General features: G+C 37.9%; 1 protein-coding gene across 1 annotated transcript in view; it reads left to right on the top strand.

Annotated features, from left to right (window-relative positions):
- DPY19L1 (dpy-19 like C-mannosyltransferase 1) overlaps positions 1-20,639 on the top strand; it is a 107,867-nt gene that overhangs the window by 33,396 nt on the left and 53,832 nt on the right. Inside the window, 1 exon segment of the mRNA XM_014785823.2 lies at positions 8,999-9,056. Coding sequence (XP_014641309.2) covers positions 8,999-9,056 — 58 coding nt within the window.

Here is a 20,639-nt window from a genome sequence, read left to right as displayed (position 1 = left end):
CGGCCTTCTCTCTCTCTGGGACATCCCAGCATTCTCTCTTCCTGGGACACCTGGCATTCCTTCTTCCAGGGACACCCTAGCATTCTGTCTCCCCAAGACACCTTGGCATTTTCTCTCTCTGGGACTCCCCAGCATTCTCTCTCCCTCGGACACCTGGCATTCTGTCTCTCTGGGACACCCCGGTGTTCTCTCTCCCCAGGACACCCCGGTGTTCTCTCTCCCCGGGACCCTCGGCATTCTCTCTCACTAAGGCTGCCTCAGCTCTGCCACCCAGTCCTGCTCCCCGCTAGGCTGTTTTCCATGCTGCAGTCAGTGTGATTTAGTTTGAGGAACTGTGACAGGGACAGTGCAGCTGGAGCACAGGTCTTGGGGTAGGAGGAAGAATAGTGAAAGGAGTCTGGAGGTGTATGCAGGGACCAGATTCTGAGGCATTTTGGACTTGTTTAGGTATTTGGATTTGCTCCTGAGAGCAATGGGATGCCTTTGAAGGATTGAGGGGATAGCGTTAGCATGATTGGATTAATTTATTTTTAAGGGTGGTACTAGCTGCAGTGTAGAGAATACACTGTAGAAGAAGCAAGCCTGGGTATAGTGAAGCCCATGCGGGAAGGTGTTGCAGTTGTCATGTGGAAGAGAATGGTAGCCTGAGCTAGTGGAGTGCGAGTGGGATGGAGAGAAGTGGATAGACTTGGAGATATTTGGGAGGCAGAGTGGATAGACTTTGAGATATTTGGGAGGCAGAGATTATGAGGCTTTGTGATTGACAGGTGTTGTTTGTTTTTGTAATTTTAGGGCAGCACACGTTTTCACATTGGTGTAATTTTCTCCAGTGGTTCTCAGCAGAGAGTTAAAAAGCTAGGCATGCCTGTGAGGAAGGGGAACAGCTGTGAATTATGGGGAATGAGCTGGAGTGTTGGAAGATAACAGCTGTGGGGAGGGCATGTGTGAGAAATGAGCTCAGAGGAGCAGGGGTGCTGATGAAGTGTCCAGGAGCAGTGTCTGAAAGTGGCAATAGAGGAAGCTACTGGCCTCACCTCCAGGCCTTGAGCCATACAGGAACACGATGGAGTGACAAGGGAAAACATTTTCTCAGAGGAGAGTGAGGTGTCAAGGCAGGAGAAGGAAGCATCTGGGCAGAAGCTGAGAGTGCTGGGAAAGGAAGTTCTTCACCATGAAGTGGAGGTTCTGGAGGGTGCAGTAAAAGGTCTGGATGGGGAGTCAAGTGGTGTGGGGGTTGGGTCATAGTTGAGGCTCTGCTGAGCACATGGTGCTGATGAGAGCAGGAGCCTACATCTGAGCCAGACTCACAATGACGTGAGGTGTGGTGTGTTTTTGACTGCAAGTTTCCAAAAAACCGAATGCCAGCAGTCTTAATTGAATGGTTTTTATGTTTTTGCTTACTCCTCAGATATCTTTTGACTCTCTGCTATGGGCAAGGCTCGATGTTAAGCACTATGGCAACTACAATGATGAATTGGCAAGTTTACAATCTAGTAAATAAGATATTTCTTGGCCCTGGCAGACAGAGTTAAAGGCATTAATTAGTTCCTTGTAACAGACTGGAAGGACCAAGCTGAGAGGTTTTCGCAGCCTTCCTGATTCTCATTCTCATTCCTCACCTTTACTTTCTGTCTTTCCTTAATGCTCCCTGGTATCTCCACCTGTTAAGTTTAGGGGAAGATGCTCAGCTCTCAGCCAGGCCTGCTGGGCATTTTTTCAGCCAGCCAGCAAGGTGCTGAAGCTTAACATCTCAAACTTGAGACTGGAATTCTCTTAATTCAGTTATTTCCAAATTATTCTCTAATGTTCTCTTTCTTAAGCATTTATACAACAAGAAAACTCCAAGAGTTAATATTGTTTTGAATTAACTATGATTACTTTTTTTTCTCTGATCATTGAACTTTGCATGTTTCAACATTCTTTGGTAAATAGAGGTAAAAACCTTAATCATTAACAAAGCCTATCAAAATGTGATGATTGATTTGAATCCATGTCACTTAAGGAAAGAAGAAAATTATAAAATTATTAAATGTCAGAACTGAAAAGTATTTCTAAGATCTTTTACACTCTTACCCTCTCATTTTGCATCTAAGGAAATCAAGCCTCAAAAGGTGAATGAGGTATATAAGTAAATGTGGTAAAATTTAGCAAGCTTTAGAATGCTTTAAAATTTACACAATAGGAGCTTTCATATTTTATGACAGTTGGTGGTAATATTGCAGAAAAACTTTTTTTAACCAGTAGGGAATGCTGAAATATCAACTGATCAGCTGTGGTGGAAAATGAAATCAATTTTAAGTATTCTGATTACTGCATCTTTTCTGTTTAGCAAAATAAAATGACCTATGTGGTAGTCTCTAAGGGTCAGAGGGGAGGGAAGTACATACTGGGGACCCTATTTTAGATTTATTGCAGATTACATCATTTCATAATGATTGTAACTCAGAGTATTCCTTGTAGATAACCAAATTTCATTCTCCCCTCCTGGCTATGCAAGGTATGAAAGTGTACCCGAAAATCTGCTTCCCTGGTTAGTGAAGCAATGCTGGCTATATTCAGCTGAGGCTGAACCATAACCTATATTGTGGTGATTTGGTGCAAAGGGAGTTTTGTCCCACTGGTTCTTCCTTTAGGAAGGCCTCAGAGGCCCACAGGTTGTATGGCAGTTGAGTGAGAGTGGAAGACTTCTTGGGCAGATCCAGTCCTGAGATTTGGTCAGGAAATTGGATTAGTGACTCTTCTGTCCTTGTCCTCTCTTTACTACCATCCCCACTCCTATCTTTACTCTGCCATTAAAAAAATTAAAGTTATAAAATTTCAATTTTGACTCCTCTTTGTTCCAGGGCATTTTTAAAAGTGAATTTTACATTAAATTCCCAAAATATTGTTTTTTTCCCCATCTTTCTTGTTTTAGGTTATTTTGGATTATAATCAGAGAATGAGGTTCCTTTGCAGCTAGATGCTCCAGGGACATAAAAAAATAACGTATAATCTCTGTATAGTCAAAATACTATCTATATTCATAAAATGGAGTTTGTTGATTATTTCATTCAAATCCTTATTATTTTTCCTTTAGCTTATGTGACCAGCCAGATTCTGAAAATGTTAAAATATTCTATGATCAGATTTGATGATGTTCTTGTATTTCTAGAAGTTTTAACTCTAGATATTTGACTGCTATATTATTTGTCCATAAAATTTTTATCTGAAGAAATATAACTAGAATTGAATAAGTGGAGCGAGACAAACTATCCAACTGAATGAGCAGACTTACCATCATATGAATGACAATTCTTCCCAAATTATATGTAAATTTAATGACATTCTGATCAGAAACCCAACAGCTTTTTTTTTTTTTGGAGGGGGACAGTTAATTTTAACTGGTTAAAATTACCTAAAAAAAAAAATCTTAAAAAATAAGAGTAGTTGTGAGTGGGGAACTTTCCTTATCATATGTTAAAATTGCCATAATGCTAGTAAGTAATAAAAATAGTGTGATACAAAAATTATAGAATTAAATCAATTGACTGGAATAGAACAGATTCTAGTATTGTAAGAAATTAATATATGATAAAGGCTGAATTTCATTTCACTGGGAAAAGATAAATGGTATTAGCATAATTGGCTATTTCAAAGATAACAAAATTAGGGCTTTACACATACATTTCTATGGATGCAAGATTTAGGTGTAAAAAACAATGATCCTAGAAGAAATTTTAGAACACTATATTCATTTTGAGGTGGGGAAGACCTTCACAGACAAGACAGGAAATGCGGAAGAAATAAAGGAAAATATTGACATTGAACTACGTAAAATTAGCTATATAAAATTTAAAATTTCTTTCTGGCAGAATACACCATAAATTGTATCAAAATGCTTTGTCGCACATATGACCGTCAAAAAGTTGATATCTCTGATCTTTAGGGAAACACAATCCAGTAGAAAAATGGACAAGCATGTGAACAGGCAATTCACAGAAGAGAAAATGCATATTGTCCAAAAAACCCACTAAAATAATGCTCCGTGCAAGTAGTCAGGAAGTACAAGTCAAAATAACAATGAGAAAAAAGCTCCCATCCAGCTGATGGGCAAAATGTAAAAGAGTCTGGGCACATCTGGTGCTGTGTTATAGAGAAACGGACCCCTCATACACTGTGGTGGAGGTGTGGACTGGGAGGGCGTTTTCTGGAAAGTTCACATTATTTTACTTGGCAGTCTCACAGTTAGATCTACCCTATAGAAATAAAAGCACCAGTATTTATGTGTACAAGGATGTTTATTTTAACTTTTTTTTTTTTTGTAGCAAGAAATTGAAAACTATCTGTATGTCCAATAATAGGGAAGGGGCTGAATAAATTGCAGTACATTTGTACTATGCAGTATTTGATATCTATTAAAAAGAATGCCTTGGGTTACATGTATTGATTAGGAATAATCTTCATGATTGATTAGAAAAGGAACACATTTCAGAGAGATGTTAATAATATGATTATATTAATATATGTATTTGTATGGGTATAGAGAAAGCTTTGGAAGAATGGACACACATAAATGTTATTATTGATTATCTTAGGTAAATAGGATTAGAGAAGGGTGACAAGGAGGAAACCAATTTTTAAAATATGTAGACCTCTGTACTTTTTATCTCATTAGTATAGGTTCAAAATATTAAAATTTATTGGGGCCGGCCCCGTGGCGCAAGTAGTTAAGTGCACACGCTCCGCTGCGGTGGCCCAGGGTTTGCAGGTTGGGATCCTGGGCGTGCACCGACGCACTGCCTGTCATGCCATGCTGTGACAGCGTCCCATATAAAGTAGAGGAAGGTGGGCACAGAAGTTAGCTCAGGGCCAGTCTTCTTTGGCAAAAAAGGAGGAGGATCAGCATCGGATGTTAGCTCAGGGCTGATCTCCCTCACACACACAAAAACATATATTAAAATTTATTGATTAAACCCATAGCTCGCTCTTAATCTTTCTGTTTCATCACTGGCCGTGAAGCCTGGGGTTTGCCTGTCTGCTGGTCTTTTGAAGATGATGTGCTGCGCTTCTGAGGAGAGAACCCTGACTTCCCCTCCCTGGCCTGTACTACTTTCTGGCTCCTTTTTTCCTCTTATTTTTGCAATCCATCCCTTCAGCCACTTGACCAATATGCTGTTTCTTTGCCCCTTTATATTTCGTTTGTGCCAGTCCAGGTTGTTAACTGGTGGAGAAAAGTCACACAATCCTACCATTTAGTGTCCTTATGAATTTGTGGTCTTCCACTTCTGTTGATCCCTTGAAGACGGCTCTGCAGCCCTTCTGTTTCCCTTGTTACCTCTCTCCTTAAAAAGTGAGTGGTAGCTCAGACACCTCCTTTTCCTCAAACCTTTATTGCTGCCACCTCTTCTCTTGAGCAGCAAGTGGCTGTGCCCCTGACTCTGTAGGGAAAACATGCAGACTTCACTCTTGGGCTAAGGCTGACTGGCCTCTTGTGCTGGGGATCCAGCCCTTCCTGTCTCCTCCCAGGTGTGGGGTACAGAGGGTCTATATGCTTGTGACACGGATTATCCCTGCTCTCTCATCTGCCTGCTCTGTGTTTCCTCATTCACACGTCCCCAGGAGTAAAGATAATGGCCTAAAATACCTACGGTCTGATTCTGTTACCTCTCTGTGTTATACATATACTTGTTGGGTGGGTAGAGAGAAGGAAGGATATTTGAGTACAATAATGAGAAAGCGGCATGAGCTAAAGAGAGTAAGATGACTTCAATAGTAAAGATGAAAGAAATGATGGAACAAACCTAAAAACAGCCTTACTCTCCCCTACCCAGAGGCTTCTGGCCAGACAGGGAGGAGATTGGGGGACATATTTCACTCTTACCTGAGCAAATGAAGCATTAGTTGTTAGGACGGCCAAGCTATACCATTGTGATTCTTAGCTAGAGTTATAAGCCTGATGGTCATATTTTGATATCTGCAATTTGATATTTCACAGATTTTTGAAAACAAATGAAAGATAAAACTTGATCTGTATGCTCATGTTCCCCAAGCATGTTCTGTAGAAAAGTAGCTTGGGGATAGGGTTTGAGAAATACTGAATTAATTAAATCTTTGATGTGCTCAAGTGCTTTGTGAATTTCCGAGAGCAGGAAACAGTGTGGTGTTTTCCAGCTTTATGACCATAAAGCCCTTTTCTGCACTTCCCCTTCCCCTTTCCTGAATGTACATCATGTGTCCCAAGAAAAATAGTTTGAGAAATGCTGAAGGACAAAAATAAACATGTGGTACTAAAGAATGGAAAAAACGAAGAAAAAGAAAGATGAGGTTGCAAGATGCACAGTAACATGACTATTAAGAAATTTTTATTCCCCATCAGATTTTGTGTTTTCTGTACATTTTGAAGATGGAAAATGATTTTTAAAAAATGAAACTTTTTTTTTTTAATTGATGTTTTAATAGTTTTTAACATTGTGAAATTTGGGGTTGTGCATTTTTGTTTGTTCATCACCATATATATGACTCCTTTCACCCCTTGTGCCCACCCCCCACCCCCACTGCCCCTGGTAACCACAGTACAGTTTTCTCTGTCCATGTGTTGGTTTATATTCCACATATGAGTGAGATCGTACAGTGTTTGTCTTTCTCTTTCTGGCTTATTTCACTTAACATAATACGCTCCAGGCCCATCCATGTTGTTGCAAATGGGACAATTTTGTCTTTTTTTTACAGCTGAGTAGTATTCCGTTGTATATATATATACCACATTTTCTTAATCCAGTCATCAGTCGAGGGACACTTAGGTTGCTTCCACTTCTTGGCTATGGTGAATAATGCTGCAATGAACATAGGGGTGCATAAGCCTCTTTGGATTGTTGATTTCAGGTGCATTGGATAGATTCCCAGTAGTGGGATGGCTGGGTCATAGGGCATCTCTATTTTTAATTCTTTGAGGAATCTCCATACTGTTTTCCATAGAGGCTGCACCAGTTTGCATTCCCACCAGCTGTGTATGAGGGTTCCCGTTTCTCCACATCCTCTCCAACACTTGTTTTTTGTCTTGGTGATTATAGCCATTCTAAAAGGCGTGAGGTGGTATCTTAGTGTTGTTTTGTTTTGCATTTCCCTGATGATTAGTGATGTTGAACATCTTTTCATGTGCCTATTGGCTATCTGTATATCTTCTTTGGAGAAGTGTCTGTTGATTTCCTGTGCCCATTTTTTGATCGGGTTGTTTGTTTTTTTGTTGTTCAGTTGTGTGAGTTCTTTATATATTACGGAGATCAACCCCTTGTCAGATGTATGTTTTGCAAATATTTTCTCCCAGCGGGTGGGTTGTCTGTTCATCTTGATTCTGGTTTCGTTTGTCTTATAGAAGCTCTTTAATCTGATAAAGTCCCACTTGTTTATTTTTTCTTTAGTTTCCCTAGTCTGGGTAGGCATGTCATCTGAAAAGATTCCTTTATGACCAATGTCAAATAGTGTGTGTTGCCTGTATTTTCTTCTATGAGTTTTATAGTTTCAGGTCTCACCTTCAGGTCTTTGATCCATTTTGAGTTAATTTTTGTGAATGGCGATAGCAGATGGTCCACTTTCATTCTTTTGCATGTGGCTGTCCAGTTTTCCCAACACCATTTATTGAAGAGACTTTCCTTTCTCCATTGTATGTTCTTAGCACCTTTGTCGAAAATTAGTTGTCCATATATGTGTGGTTTTATTTCTGGGCTTTCAGTTCTGTTCCATTGATCTGTGTGTCTGTTTTTGTACCAGTACCATGCTGTTTTGATTACTATTGCTTTGTAGTATGTTTTGAAGTCAGGATTGTGATGCCTCCTGCTTTGTTCTTTTTCCTTAGGATTGCTTTAGCTATTCGGGGTCTTTTGTTGCCCCATACAAATTTTAGTATTCTTTTTTCTGTTTCTGTGAAGAATGTCATTGGGATTGCATTGAATCTGTAGATTGCTTTAGGTAATATAGACATTTTAACTATGTTTATTCTTCCAATCCACGTGCATGGGATATCTTTCCATTTCTTTATGTCATCATCGATTTCTTTCAATAATGTCTTGTAGTTCTCATTGTATAGGTCATTCACCTCCTTGGTAAGATTTATTCCTAGGTATTTTATTCTTTTTGATGCAATCGTAAATGGTATTATCTTTTTTGAGCTCTCTTTCTGTTAGTTCATTATTAGCATACAGAAATGCAACTGATTTTTGTAGATTGATTTTGTACTCTGCAACTTTGCTGTAGTTGTTGATTATTTCTAATAGTTTTCCAACAGATTCTTTAGGGTTTTCTATATATAAAATCATGTTATTTGCAAATAGTGAGAGTTTCACTTCTTCGTTACCTATTTGGATTCCTTTTATTCCTTTTTCTTGCCTAATTGCTCTGGCCAAAACCTCCAGTACTATGTTGAACGGGAGTGATGAGAGTGGGCAGCCCTGCCTCGTTCCTGTTCTCAGAGGAATGGCTTTCAGTCTTTCCCCTTTGAGTATGATGTTGGCTGTGGGTTAGTCATAAATAGCCTTTATTATGTTGAGGTACTTTCCTTCTATTCCCATTTTGTTGAGAGTTTTTATCATAAATGGATGTTGTATCTGTCAAATCCCTTCTCTGCGTCAATTGAGATGACCATGTGGTTTTTATTCTTTGTTTTGTTGATGTGATGTATCACGTTGATTGATTTGCGGGTGTTGAACCATCCCTGCGTCCCTGGTATAAATCCCACTTGATCATGGTGTATGATCTTTTTAATGTATTGCTGTATTCGGTTTGCCAATATTTTGTTGAGGATTTTTGCATCTGTGTTCATCAGTGATATTGGCCTGTAATTGAAACTTGTTTTGACTAGTGATATTTTAGAGAAAATAAGCTATCTTGCAAATAAGCATAGTAGAGTTCTATTATGGCTAAAACTTTTTGTAATACCGGACGGTTATCATGTTGTTTCAAGGTATTATTAGGATTGACCTGGATTTCTGTTATTTGAGTTACATTTTCTTATCCTCTTTTCCAGCGGTAGCCGATTAGGAGGCCTGGTCACAGTGTTGTGCTTCTTTTTCAATCACGGAGAGGTAGGTAGTCAACAAATATTTTTAAAATCTTTTGGGGGATTTTACTGCTAGAAATACAAGTTTCCTCTTTAGGAGTCAGTGAAATATTTTTAAAAATTTTAGAAGATTTTTCTTATAGAAATATAGGTTTCTTCTTTAAATTTAATCTGTAGTAGCATTCTTCAAATGTTTGATCTTATTTTTATTCAAATTTTAAAACTAGCATCTATTTTAACTTTTCATGACCTTTGTATCTTTTATGTGATATATCTTTCAGTGATTTGAAGAAATAGTGGGTCTGTATCAATTCTTTATATAATGTAAAACTGTGAAAGCTCGTTTTTTAGCTATAATAGAAATATATATAGATATATAGTGTAACCTCCTTGTGTGGGGATAATTTTTTGTTGTAGGAGCTAAATAGTATGTTTCTATTTTAATGTGTTTGTATTAAACTTTGATATACTTTTAAGTATCCTTTGCAGAATATTTTATTATACCTATAAATTTGCACATATCTAAGGGTTTTCTAAAGAGAACAATATTGTAGAAAGCATAGATTCTGGATCCAGGCTACCTGTGTTCAAATCCTGGCTCTGCCATTTAGTGGCTTTGTGATCTGGGCAAGTCATTTTGTTTCTCCTGCCTTAGTTTCCTCTTTGTAAATGGGTGTCATGATGTTACCCATCTCATGCGATTGTTGGGGAGATTAAATGAATTCATATGTGTAAAATGCCTGGAACAATGTTTGACGCACAGTAACTGCTATGTAATTATTATTTTGTATTATTATTAACTTAGTTTAAATTAAAGTCTAATATAAATTCAAGGTACCAATGAAATCCTTCCAATAAATTAATCATAGTTGTGAATGAATTTCTAGTCATATATCTCTGTCCACTTTTCTTTCATGGTAAGTTTTGTATGAGGGAAAGAGAAGAAAGGTCAGCTCGCTTTGAGTGAAGTAACAATCCTTTTATGCGTTTATACACTAAGCGTCTACAGTGTTTGAATATGCACATGTTACAAAGCTCTAACTGTAGAGTCAAGGTTGAACTTTTTTTATCATTCAGCAGGTTACTAATAGATCTTGAACTAAAACGTACTTAGTATTTAGAATCACAGAAATTTAAAGCTAGAGTGGCCTTATAAATAGAGCATTTGACAAAAAAAATGATTGCAATCTGATATCAATTAATTGGCTTGGTCTGAATTTTGAGCAAAATAAAATACAATTATTTGGCTCTTTTTGACTGTGGATGCTGCTCAGTGTTGTAGTGTGGACCATAAAACATTTAGAAGCACAGATTCTGTGAGAATGACCTAAGAAATAGGAAATAATCACTTAACAATGGAAGAAAAGAGCGTCGAGTGTCCACAATAAGATGTTGGAGGAAAGGGATTATTGAAAATTTTGAAGCCAAGACACAGTTTTAAAGACTACCATCTGTTAAGCAGAAAGGTCCACTGTGTTACCCTCAGTGTAAATTAAAGGTTATTAATTCCTGATCTTACCTTTTTTCTTAGAATTTTGATACTTATGTAGCATGAACATTGTTCCTTACAAAGTCTTTTCAGTTTTTCTTTTTTTGTTTGTTTTTTTTTTTTTTTGGTGAGGAAGATTAGCCCTAGGCTAACATCCGTGCCCATCTTCCTCTACTTTATATGTGGGACGCCTGTCACAGCATGGCGCGATAAGTGGTGTGTAGGTCCACACCCAAGATCTGAACCTGCGAACCCTGGGCCGCCATGGCAGAGTGCACAAACTTAACCACTCTGCCACCAGGCCAGCCCCATGAAATTTAGACTATTCAGTTTATTTTTCAGGTTGATAGATTTTCTTTTTGATACTTTTCAGCTATTTAGTGTATTTAAACATGCTTAGACATCACTTTCTGCTTAGGAAAAGGTAAACTAAATGTGATTAGAATTAGAACTGCAGTTTAACTGAAATAGTCAAGTTATTAATGGTACTTATATCAGTAACTGTAGCTATAGAGTAGAAAAGAGACTATTTTGAGTCAGGACATATATTAAAATTGAGAGCATAAACTGCAGTTCTATAGTTTTGGCTAAAATAATGGTGAGAACTCAAGTAACTGAAAACCATGTTGTTATAATTTTATATTTATTTTGGTTTTCAAATTGTGAGAATTTCAAACCCTATTTTTTTCTGAATTTTAAAAATGTTGCCTAAAATATATAATTTTTATATTGGGAGAAGCATCTACTCTGGTAGTACCTATTCCTGCATTTAGTGAGCTTCGTTCTCAAGTATCACATTATTTTGCTCATTGGAATTGGTGATGGGTTACTAATTGGTACCCTTCATTTTTAGAAGAGTTATTTTAATCATGTGAGTGAGTGGTTTATGTGCCAAAAAATAGTTGTGAATTGTTACTTGCCCTTAAGTTCCATTTCCATTATTTAGTTTGCTCTGTGCTTGAGTCTAAGATAGTATATGATGTACTTTTTAAAATATTCTTTCTCTCAGATGGTTTTACAAGGGAAAATTTTCGCCTTAACAAAAAAACTACAAAATGTGTGGTATAAAAGGATTAATCAAATTATTTAAAACAGAAATTTAAAACCTTCAAATCTGAAACGTGAAACTACAATAAAGGAGCTATTAATTACACATAGTAAAGATCAATAATAGTGATGTTATACATTTCATAATAAAAATTATGCAGATGTTTTCACTTATAAAGTTTTTAAATTAAATGTTGATTCTGCCCCTGTTGAGAATTATTGCTGAGATGAAAGCTAACAGTTTTGCTCTGCCTGTGAACTGTTTCCCTATTATAAGGTAAGATGGATGTACCATGAGTTGATGCTGCAGGAGTTATAGCATGCTGATGGAAAAGCATTTAGATGTGTATATAAAAAAAACTAAATACAATATTTTTCTTGAGTTTTTGACTGTTAAAATTCATTATATGTGAAATAGTTTTATTTAGCTTTTTCATAATGAGATTTAAAAACAATTATTACGGAGCATGACTGATGGTGTTTTATATAAAACACGTTCACAGATATAAAGATATGCACATATGAGGAGGAAAATCTCTTACTGTTTTTTTTTTGGAAACGAAAGTAGTTAATTCAAAGTCTATGAAAGCATTGTTTTAGAGGCATATCTAATTAATCTTTTTTATTACCCATAACATATTTCTGACCCATATAGTTTCCTGAATATTTTTGAACTGAACTGAGGTTAAAGTATAAATATAAATGTGCTTGTTCCTAATTACTTATTGACATAGTTATGCCATTTATATAAGATTTGGGAAGGAATTCTCGGAACACTTTGCAAATAGTCTCATTAATCCTTATAATCTTGTATGGTAGATAAGTAGTAAATAATATCTTACTATGCATAAAAATGGAGGTATTGAAAGGTTAAGTGTTTGGCTCAAGGTTGCTAAGCAGGGAGAGGATGATAAGTTTCCTAGTTAACCAGTAATGTCTCCAAACTTCTCTCAACACATATACCTCTTAGGGGAGTAGGATTTCAAAGACAACACCATAGTTTATCTTTTACAAATAAGTAAAGTACAAAGTTCTTTCCTTGCAAATTTGTGGGACTTTTTTTTTTTCTTCTTTTCCTCCTTTCTCTCGATCTCTTTGTCTCTTCCTCCCTCCCTTCCTCTCTTCCCTTTCCAGTGATGGTAAGGTTTTGGCCAGGACATTTATTCTGGGTCTTCTGTTTATTCAGCTTAATTAAAACAACATATGCTGAGGGCCTCCTGTATGCCAGGTACTTGTAGATGCTGGGGATGTGCCAGGGAGTAAAACAAAGACTCCTGTCCTTGTGGATAATTGCGTGAAGGTAGGATGATCTTCTGCTTAAGGTGAGAGAGTACCAGCTTATCTGGGGAGTAGTGAGGAGGCCATTGTGACAGGAGCAGAGAGTGGAAGGGATAAGGCCAGACAGTTAATAATGGGAGGTGGGATGTGGAGGGAGCTTATTCTGTAGTCCTTGTTGGTCATTGTAAGGGTCATTTGGAGCAGATAGAAGAGCCACTGGAGGGTTACATGCAGAAGAGTGGCATGATTTAAATACTTTTTACATTAGTTTGGAAAATAGTATAAGTACAAGATGTATTATTTATTTAAGCTATTGAGTGGTGTGCCTATGGACTTGTGAATTTATGTTAAACTTACATTAACTCTAAAAGTCCAAAGCAAGAGTGTGCTAATCTTAGTTGGGAATGAATCTGTTGATGTGGATTTGAAAATTAGCCTATAATGAAGTAGAAAACTAGCCTACGACATCCTTTATGACTTGGCCCCTGCTATATATCACCACTCTTCAGGCTCTTTTCTTTGCGTCAGACCTACTGTCCTTCCTTCTTCCAGGTCCTAAAAAGGTCCATTCCTTCTCCTTGCTCAGGGCCTTTGCACGTGCTGTTTCCTATGCATTGCATACTTCCTTCCCCTTCTATCTCCTAACCTGTGCCTAATTAACTCCTAGTTATACTGAACAACTGGCTATTTCAATATGGGTTTCAGTGGTGTTCTCCATTTCTTCCCACAGATCTGGGTTTACATCTGGTATAATTTCTCTTTAGATTTAAGAGCTTTATTTAGCATCGTGGTGAAGATCGGCTGCTAACAAATTCTCTTAGTTTTTGCGTGTCTAAAAATATCCTCATTTTGTGCGTCATTTCTTGAAATGTATTTTTGCTGGGTAAGAATTCTAGGTTGATAACTTTATCTTTTAGCGCTTTAAATGTGTCATTCTATTGTCTTCTAGCTTCCATTGTCTGATGAGAAGTCAGCTATCATTCTTGTTGTTACAATGTGTAATGTGTCTCTTCTTTGGTTTTAAGACTTTCTTTTTATATTTGATTTTTGTTGGTTTGATGGTGATGAACTTAGATGTTGTCGTCTTTATATAAATCCTGCTTAAGGTTCACTGGACATCTTTAGTCCATGGGTTGATTTTTTTTTTTTTATCAGTTTTGGAAAATTTTTAAGAAATGTTTTCTCTTCAAATATTTTGTCTTCCCCATTCTCTCTCTTATTCTTCTTTGAGGATCTAATTCCACATATGTTCAACTTTTGATGTTGTCCCACAGGTTTTTGACACTCTCTTCCTCTTTTTTCCTTAATTTGGATATTTTCTCTTGCCATGTCCCTGAGTTCATTGATACTTTGTTCTGATATATTCATTCTTCTATTAAGCTCATTCAGTGACTTTTTCATTTTAGATGTGTTTCAATTTTAGAATTTCATTTTTTTCTAAAGCTTCCATTTTGCGGTTGAAAATTCCCATCTGTTCACTTATTCTATCAATCTTTTTCTGTAAAATTTTAAACCTAATTATTATTATTTTTTTTATTTTTTAATTTTTTATTTATTGCAGTAACATTGGTTTATAACATTGTATAAATTTCAGGTGTACATCATTATACTTCTATTTCTGCATAGATTACATCATGTTCACCACCCAAATACTAATTACAACCCATCACCACACACATGAGCCGAATTATCCCTTTCGCCCTCCTCCCTCCCCCCTTCCCCTCTGGTAACCACCAAGCCAATCTCTGTCTCTATGTGTTTGTTTATTGTTGTTATTATCTACTACTTAATGAAGGAAATCATACGGTATTTGACCTTCTCCCTCTGACTTATTTCTCTTTGCATAATACCCGAAATGTCCATCCATGTTGTCACAAATGGCTGGATTTCATCGTTTCTTATGGCTGAGTAGTATTCCATTGTGTATATATACCACATCTTCTTTATCCATTCGTCCCTTGATGGGCACTTAGGTTGCTTCCAAGTCTTGGCTATTGTGAATAATGCTGCAATGAACACAGGATTGCATGTATCTTTACTCATTGGTGTTTTCAAGTTCTTTGGGTAAATACCCAGCAGTGGAATAGCTGGATCATATGGTAGTTCTATCCTTGATTTTTTGAGGAATCTCCATACTGTTTTCCATAGTGGCTGCACCAGTTTGCACTCCCACCAGCAGTGTATGAGAGTTCCCTTCTCTCCACATCCTCTCCAACACATGTTGTTTCCTGTCTTGTTAATTATAGCCATTCTGACGGGCGTGAGGTGATATCTCATTGTAGTTTTGATTTGCATTTCCCTGATAGTTAATGATTTTGAACATCTTTTCATGTGTCTGTTGGCCATCTGTATATCTTCTTTGGAGAAATGTCTGTTCAGGTCTTTTGCCCGTTTTTTAATTGGGTTGTTAGTTTTTTTGTTTTTGAGATGCATGAGTTCTTTATATATTTTGGAGATTAAGCCCTTATCAGATGTTTGGTTTGCAAATATCTTCTCCCAATTGTTAGGTTGTCTTTTCATTTTGTTGATGGTTTCCTTTGCTGTGCAGAAGCTTTTTAGTTTGATGTAGTCCCATTTGTTTATTTTTTCCATTGTTCCTCTTGCTCGGTCAGACACGGTGCTTGAAAATATGTTGCTAAGACTGATGTCGAAGAGCGTACTGCCTATGTTTTCTTCTAGAAGTTTCATAGTTTCAGGTCTTATATTCAGGTCTTTAATCCATTTTGAGTGAATTTTTGTGTATGGTGTAAGGTAAGGGTCTACTTTCATTTTTTTGCATGTGGCTATCCAGTTTTCCCAACACCATTTGTTGAAGAGACTTTCTTTTCTCCATTGTATGTTCTTGACTCCTTTGTCAAAGATTAGCTGTCCATAGATGTGTGGGTTTATTTCTGGGCTTTCGATTCTATTCCATTGATCTGTGTGTCTGTTTTTGTGCCAGTACCACACTGTTTTGGTTACTATAGCTTTGTAGTATATTTTGAAATCAGGGAGTGTGATACCCCCAGCTTTGTTCTTTTTTCTCAGGATTCCTTTAGCTATTCGGGGTCTTTTGTTGTTCCATATAAATTTTGGGATTCTTTGTTCTATTTCTGTGAAAAATGTTGTTGGAACTTTGATAGGGATTGCATTGAATCTAAAGATTGCTTTAGGAAGTATGGACATCTTAACTATGTTAATTCTTCCAATCCAAGAGCACAGAATATCTTTCCATTTCTTTGTGTCTTCACTTTCTTTCGGCAATGTTTTATAGTTTTTGGTGTACAGATCTTTCACCTCTTTGGTTAAGTTTATTCCTAGGTATTTTATTCTTTTTGTTGCTATTGTAAATGGGATGGTATTCTTAATTTCTCTTTCTCCTACTTCATTGTTAGTGTATAGAAATGCAACTGATTTTTGTATGTTGATTTTGTATCCTGCAACTTTACCATATTTGTTTATTACTTCTAAAAGTTTTCTGGTGGATTCTTTAGGGTTTTCTATATATAAAATCATGTCATCTGCAAATAGTGACAGTTTCACTTCATCCTTTCCAGTTTGGATCCCTTGTATTTCTTTCTCTTGCCTGATTGCTTTGGCTAGGACTTCCACTACTATGTTAAATAGGAGTGGTGAGATGGGCATCCTTGTCTGGTTCCTGTTCTTAGAGGGATAGCTTTCAGTTTTTCACCATTGAGGATGATATTAGCTGTGGGTTTGTCATATATGGTCTTTATTATGTCGAGGTACTTTCCTTCTATACCCATTTTATTCAGAGTTCTTATCATAAATGGATGCTGTATCTTGTCAAATGCTTTCTCTGCATCTATTGAGATGATCATGTGATTTTTATTCTTCATTTTATTAATGTGGTGTATCACGTTGATTTGCGAATGTTAAACCATCCCTGCATACCTGGAATAAATCCCACTTGATCATGGTGTATAATCTTTTTGACGTATTGTTGTATGCGATTTGCTAGTATTTTGTTGAGGATTTTCGCATCGATGTTCATCAGTGATATTGGCCTGTAATTTTCTTTTTTTGTGTTGTCCTTGTCTGCTTTTGGTATCAGGGTAATGTTGGCTTTGTAGAATGAGTTAGGGAGCTTCTCCCACACCTCAATTTTTTGGAAGAGTTTGAGAAGGATAGGTATTAATTCTTCTTTGAATGTTTGGTAGAATTCACCAGGGAAGCCGTCTGGTCCTGGACTTTTATTTTTGGGGTGGTTTTTGATTACTGTTTCGATCTCCTTACTGGTGATTGGTTTATTTAAATTCTCTACTTCTTCTTGATCCAGTTTTGGAAGGTTGTATGATTCTAAGAATTTATCCATTTCTTCCAGATTGTCGAATTGGTTGGCATATAGCTTTTCATAGTATTCTCTTATAATCTTTTGTATTTCTGAGGTGTCTGTTGTAATTTCTCCTCTTTCCTTTCTGATTTTACTTATTTGTGCCTTCTCTCTTTTTTTCTTGGTGAGTCTAGCTAAAGGTTTGTCAATTTTGTTGATCTTTTCAAAGAACCAGCTCTTGGTTTTATTAATTTTTTCGGTCTCTATTTCATTTATTTCTGCTCTGATTTTTATGATTTCCCTTCTTCTCCTGATTTTGGGCTTTGTTTGTTCTTCTTTTTCCAGTTCCTTTAGGTGCTTTGTTAGATTGTTTATTTGAGATTTTTCTTGTTTGTTGAGATCGGCCTGTATTGCTATAAACTTCCCTCTTAGGACCGCTTTTGCTGTATCCCATAAATTCTGGTGTGTCGTATTTTCATCTTCATTTGTCTCCAGGTATTTTTTGATTTCTTCTTTGATTTCTTCGTTGACCCAGTCATTGTTCAGTAGCATTTTGTTTAATCTCCACGTATTTGTGGCTTTTCTGATTTTCTTCCTATAGTTGATTTCTAGTTTCATACCGTTGTGGTCAGAAAAGATGCTTGGTATTATTTCAATCTTCTTAAATTTATGGAGACTTGTTTTGTGGCCTAATATGTGATCAATCCTGGAGAATGTTCCATGTCCATTTGAAAAGAACGTGTATTCTTCGGTTTTTGGATGGAATGCTCTGTATATATCTACTGGGTCCATCTGTTCTGGTGTGTCATTTAAGGCCAATGTTTCCTTATTGATCTTCTGTTTGGATGATCTATCCCTTGGTGTAAGTGGAGTGTTAAAGTCCCCTACTATTATTGTGTTACTGTCTATTTCTGTTTTTATGTCTGTTAATAATTGCTTTATATATTTAGGTGCACCTACATTGGGTGCGTAGATATTTACAAGTGTTATATCCTCTTGTTGGATTGTTCCCTTGATCATTATGTAATGCCCTTCTTTGTCTCTTTTTACAGTTTTTGTTTTAAAGTCTATTTTGCCTGATATGAGTACTGCTACCCCAGCTTTCTTTTCATTGCCATTTGCGTGGAGTATCTTTTTCCATCCCTTCACTTTCAGTTTGAGTGTCTTTCGGTCTAAAGTGTGTCTCTTTTATGCAGCATATATATGGGTCTTTTTTTTTTTTATCCATTCAGCCCCCCTATGCCTTTTAATTGGAGCATTTAGTCCATTGACGTTTAAAGTAGCTACTGATAAGTATGTACTTACTGCCATTTTTTAACTTTTTTTTTTTCCTCAGTGTTTTAGTAGTCCTTCTCTGTTCCTTTCTTCTTCTTTACAGAATTGATGGTCTCTTTAGTTTGACCTCTGTCTGAAAGCTCTACTCTTTAACTCCCCTCCTTCCTCCTTTTATGTTTTTGATATCATATCTAACCTCTTTTTTGTGCATTTGTATCCATTACCCTCTTATCATGGAAATAGATAATTTTCCCTATTTGTGGTCTTCTCTTTTCCCCTTAAATCAGTCCCTTTAACATTTCTTGTAGCACTGGTTTCTTGGTGACAAACTCCTTTAATTTTTGCTTGTCTGGGAAATTTTTGATCTCTCCTTCCATTTTGAATGATAACCTTGCTGGGTAGAGTATTCTTGGCTGTAAGTTTTTTCCTTTTAGCACTTTAAATATATCATGCCACTCTCTTCTAGCCTGTAAGGTTTCTGCTGAGAAGTCAGCTGATAGCCTTATGGGGTTTCCTTTGTATGTAACTTGACATTCTCTTGCGGCTTTTAGGATTCTCTCTTTATCTTTAATTCTGGACATTTTGATTATGATGTGTCTTGGTGTGGGCCTCTTTGGGTTTATCTTGTTTGGGGCTCTCTGTGCTTCCTGTACCTGGATGTCTGTTTCCTTCCTTAGGTTAGGGAAGTTTTCATCTATTATTTCTTGAAATAGATTCTCTGCCCCTTTATCTTGCTCTTCTCCTTCCGGGACACCTATAACACGGATGTTAGTGCGCTTGATGTTGTCCCAGAGGTCCCTTAGACTGTCCTCACTCTTTTTAATTCTTTTCTCTTTTACCTGTTCAGCTTGGGTAATTTCTTCTAGTCTTTCTTCCAGCTCGCAGATCCGTTCTTCTGATCCTCTACTCTGCTTTTGAGTCCCTCTAATGAATTTTTCATTTCTAGTATCGTATTCTTCATTTCTGATTGGTTCTTTTTTATGTCTTCCATTTCTTTGTTGACATTCTCACTGAGTTTATCTATTCTTCTCCCCAGATCAGTGAGCATCCTTAACACTCTTAGTTTGAACTCTCTGTCAGGTAGGTTGCTCATTTCTGTTTCACTTAGTTCCTTTCCTGGGGTTTTGTCCTGTTCCCTTACTTGGAATGTATTCCTTTGCCTCCTCATTTTGCCGCTTTCCCTGTGCTTGTGTCTACGTATTAGGGAGGTCAGCTACGTCTCCTGCTCTTGGATAGGTGACCTTATGTAAGTGATGGCTTAGGAGGCCTGCAGTGTGCTTCCCTCAGTTCTCAATGTTCCAGGGGTGACCCCTATGTGGGCTACGTGTGTCCTTCTGTTGTGGCCTGTTTGCTCTGCCTGTAGGCGCCCAGGGAGGCCGAGTTATGCTCCTGGCCAGCTGTTGTAATGCTGAGCTGCTTGTAGTTGTTGTGGGCCCTTCAGTCTCTTTATGAGGTGTGGGGAGCCCCAGCACAGTTAGCTGCAAGTTCTAATACCACATTTGTGTTGCAGTATTTCTTTTAAGTGAGTAGGCCCCCAGCGTGGCAGGTTGTTAGGCTCAGGGCCTTACAATTGCTATAAGCCTCTAGCCTTTAGGTCTCTTGTCAGCTCTCTGAGGATTGCAGCTGGGTGGGGCTGGCCTCAGGCACAGGAGCGTGCAATTGTTTCAGGGTTTGGAAGGTGGGGCAAACCACCTATGTGGGTTTTTGAGAAGCACAAGTCTTCTGCAGCTGACAAGCCCTGCCGACCACAGGTCCACACACACAGTCAACACAGTCCTGCCCCGTGTGCACGCCCCAACCTCCCGAAGCAGACCCAGTCTCTCCACGGCGGGAGCCCCACACACTCCACCACTGCCCCACACTCTCCACCTGCTCCTTGTGCACGTCCTGCCCCACTGAAGTCAGCTCAGTTGCCAGGTAGCAGAGAATCCAGTCACCAATCTATGCAGGCCCGCAAGTTGCCTGAGTGGTTGTTGTTGCGTGGGGCCAGTCTCTAGGGTGGGCTGCCTGCCCTGGCTGAGCTGGATTAAATCGGTGCTCTAGTGGCTGGGGGAGACCCTGGGCTAGCAGGCCTCAGGGAGAACTCCAGTGGCATCTGTGTCAGCACGCCCACACCAGGCCACAACAATGGCCGCCGCCACTGTCCCAGTCCCTGGAGATGTCTCACCCCTCACCGAGATGCCCTCAGGGCCTATTAGGTGAGTCTCTTTTCACCAAAGCACTGTGCACCTTTCTTTCTGGTGATT

Source organism: Ceratotherium simum, chromosome 1, assembly GCF_057802395.1.
Source record: "Ceratotherium simum simum isolate JZ-2026a chromosome 1, ASM5780239v1, whole genome shotgun sequence".
NCBI lineage: Eukaryota > Metazoa > Chordata > Mammalia > Perissodactyla > Rhinocerotidae > Ceratotherium > Ceratotherium simum.
The sequence above is the reverse complement of the archived record's forward strand: the minus strand, read 5'-3'. Positions and strand labels throughout refer to the sequence as shown.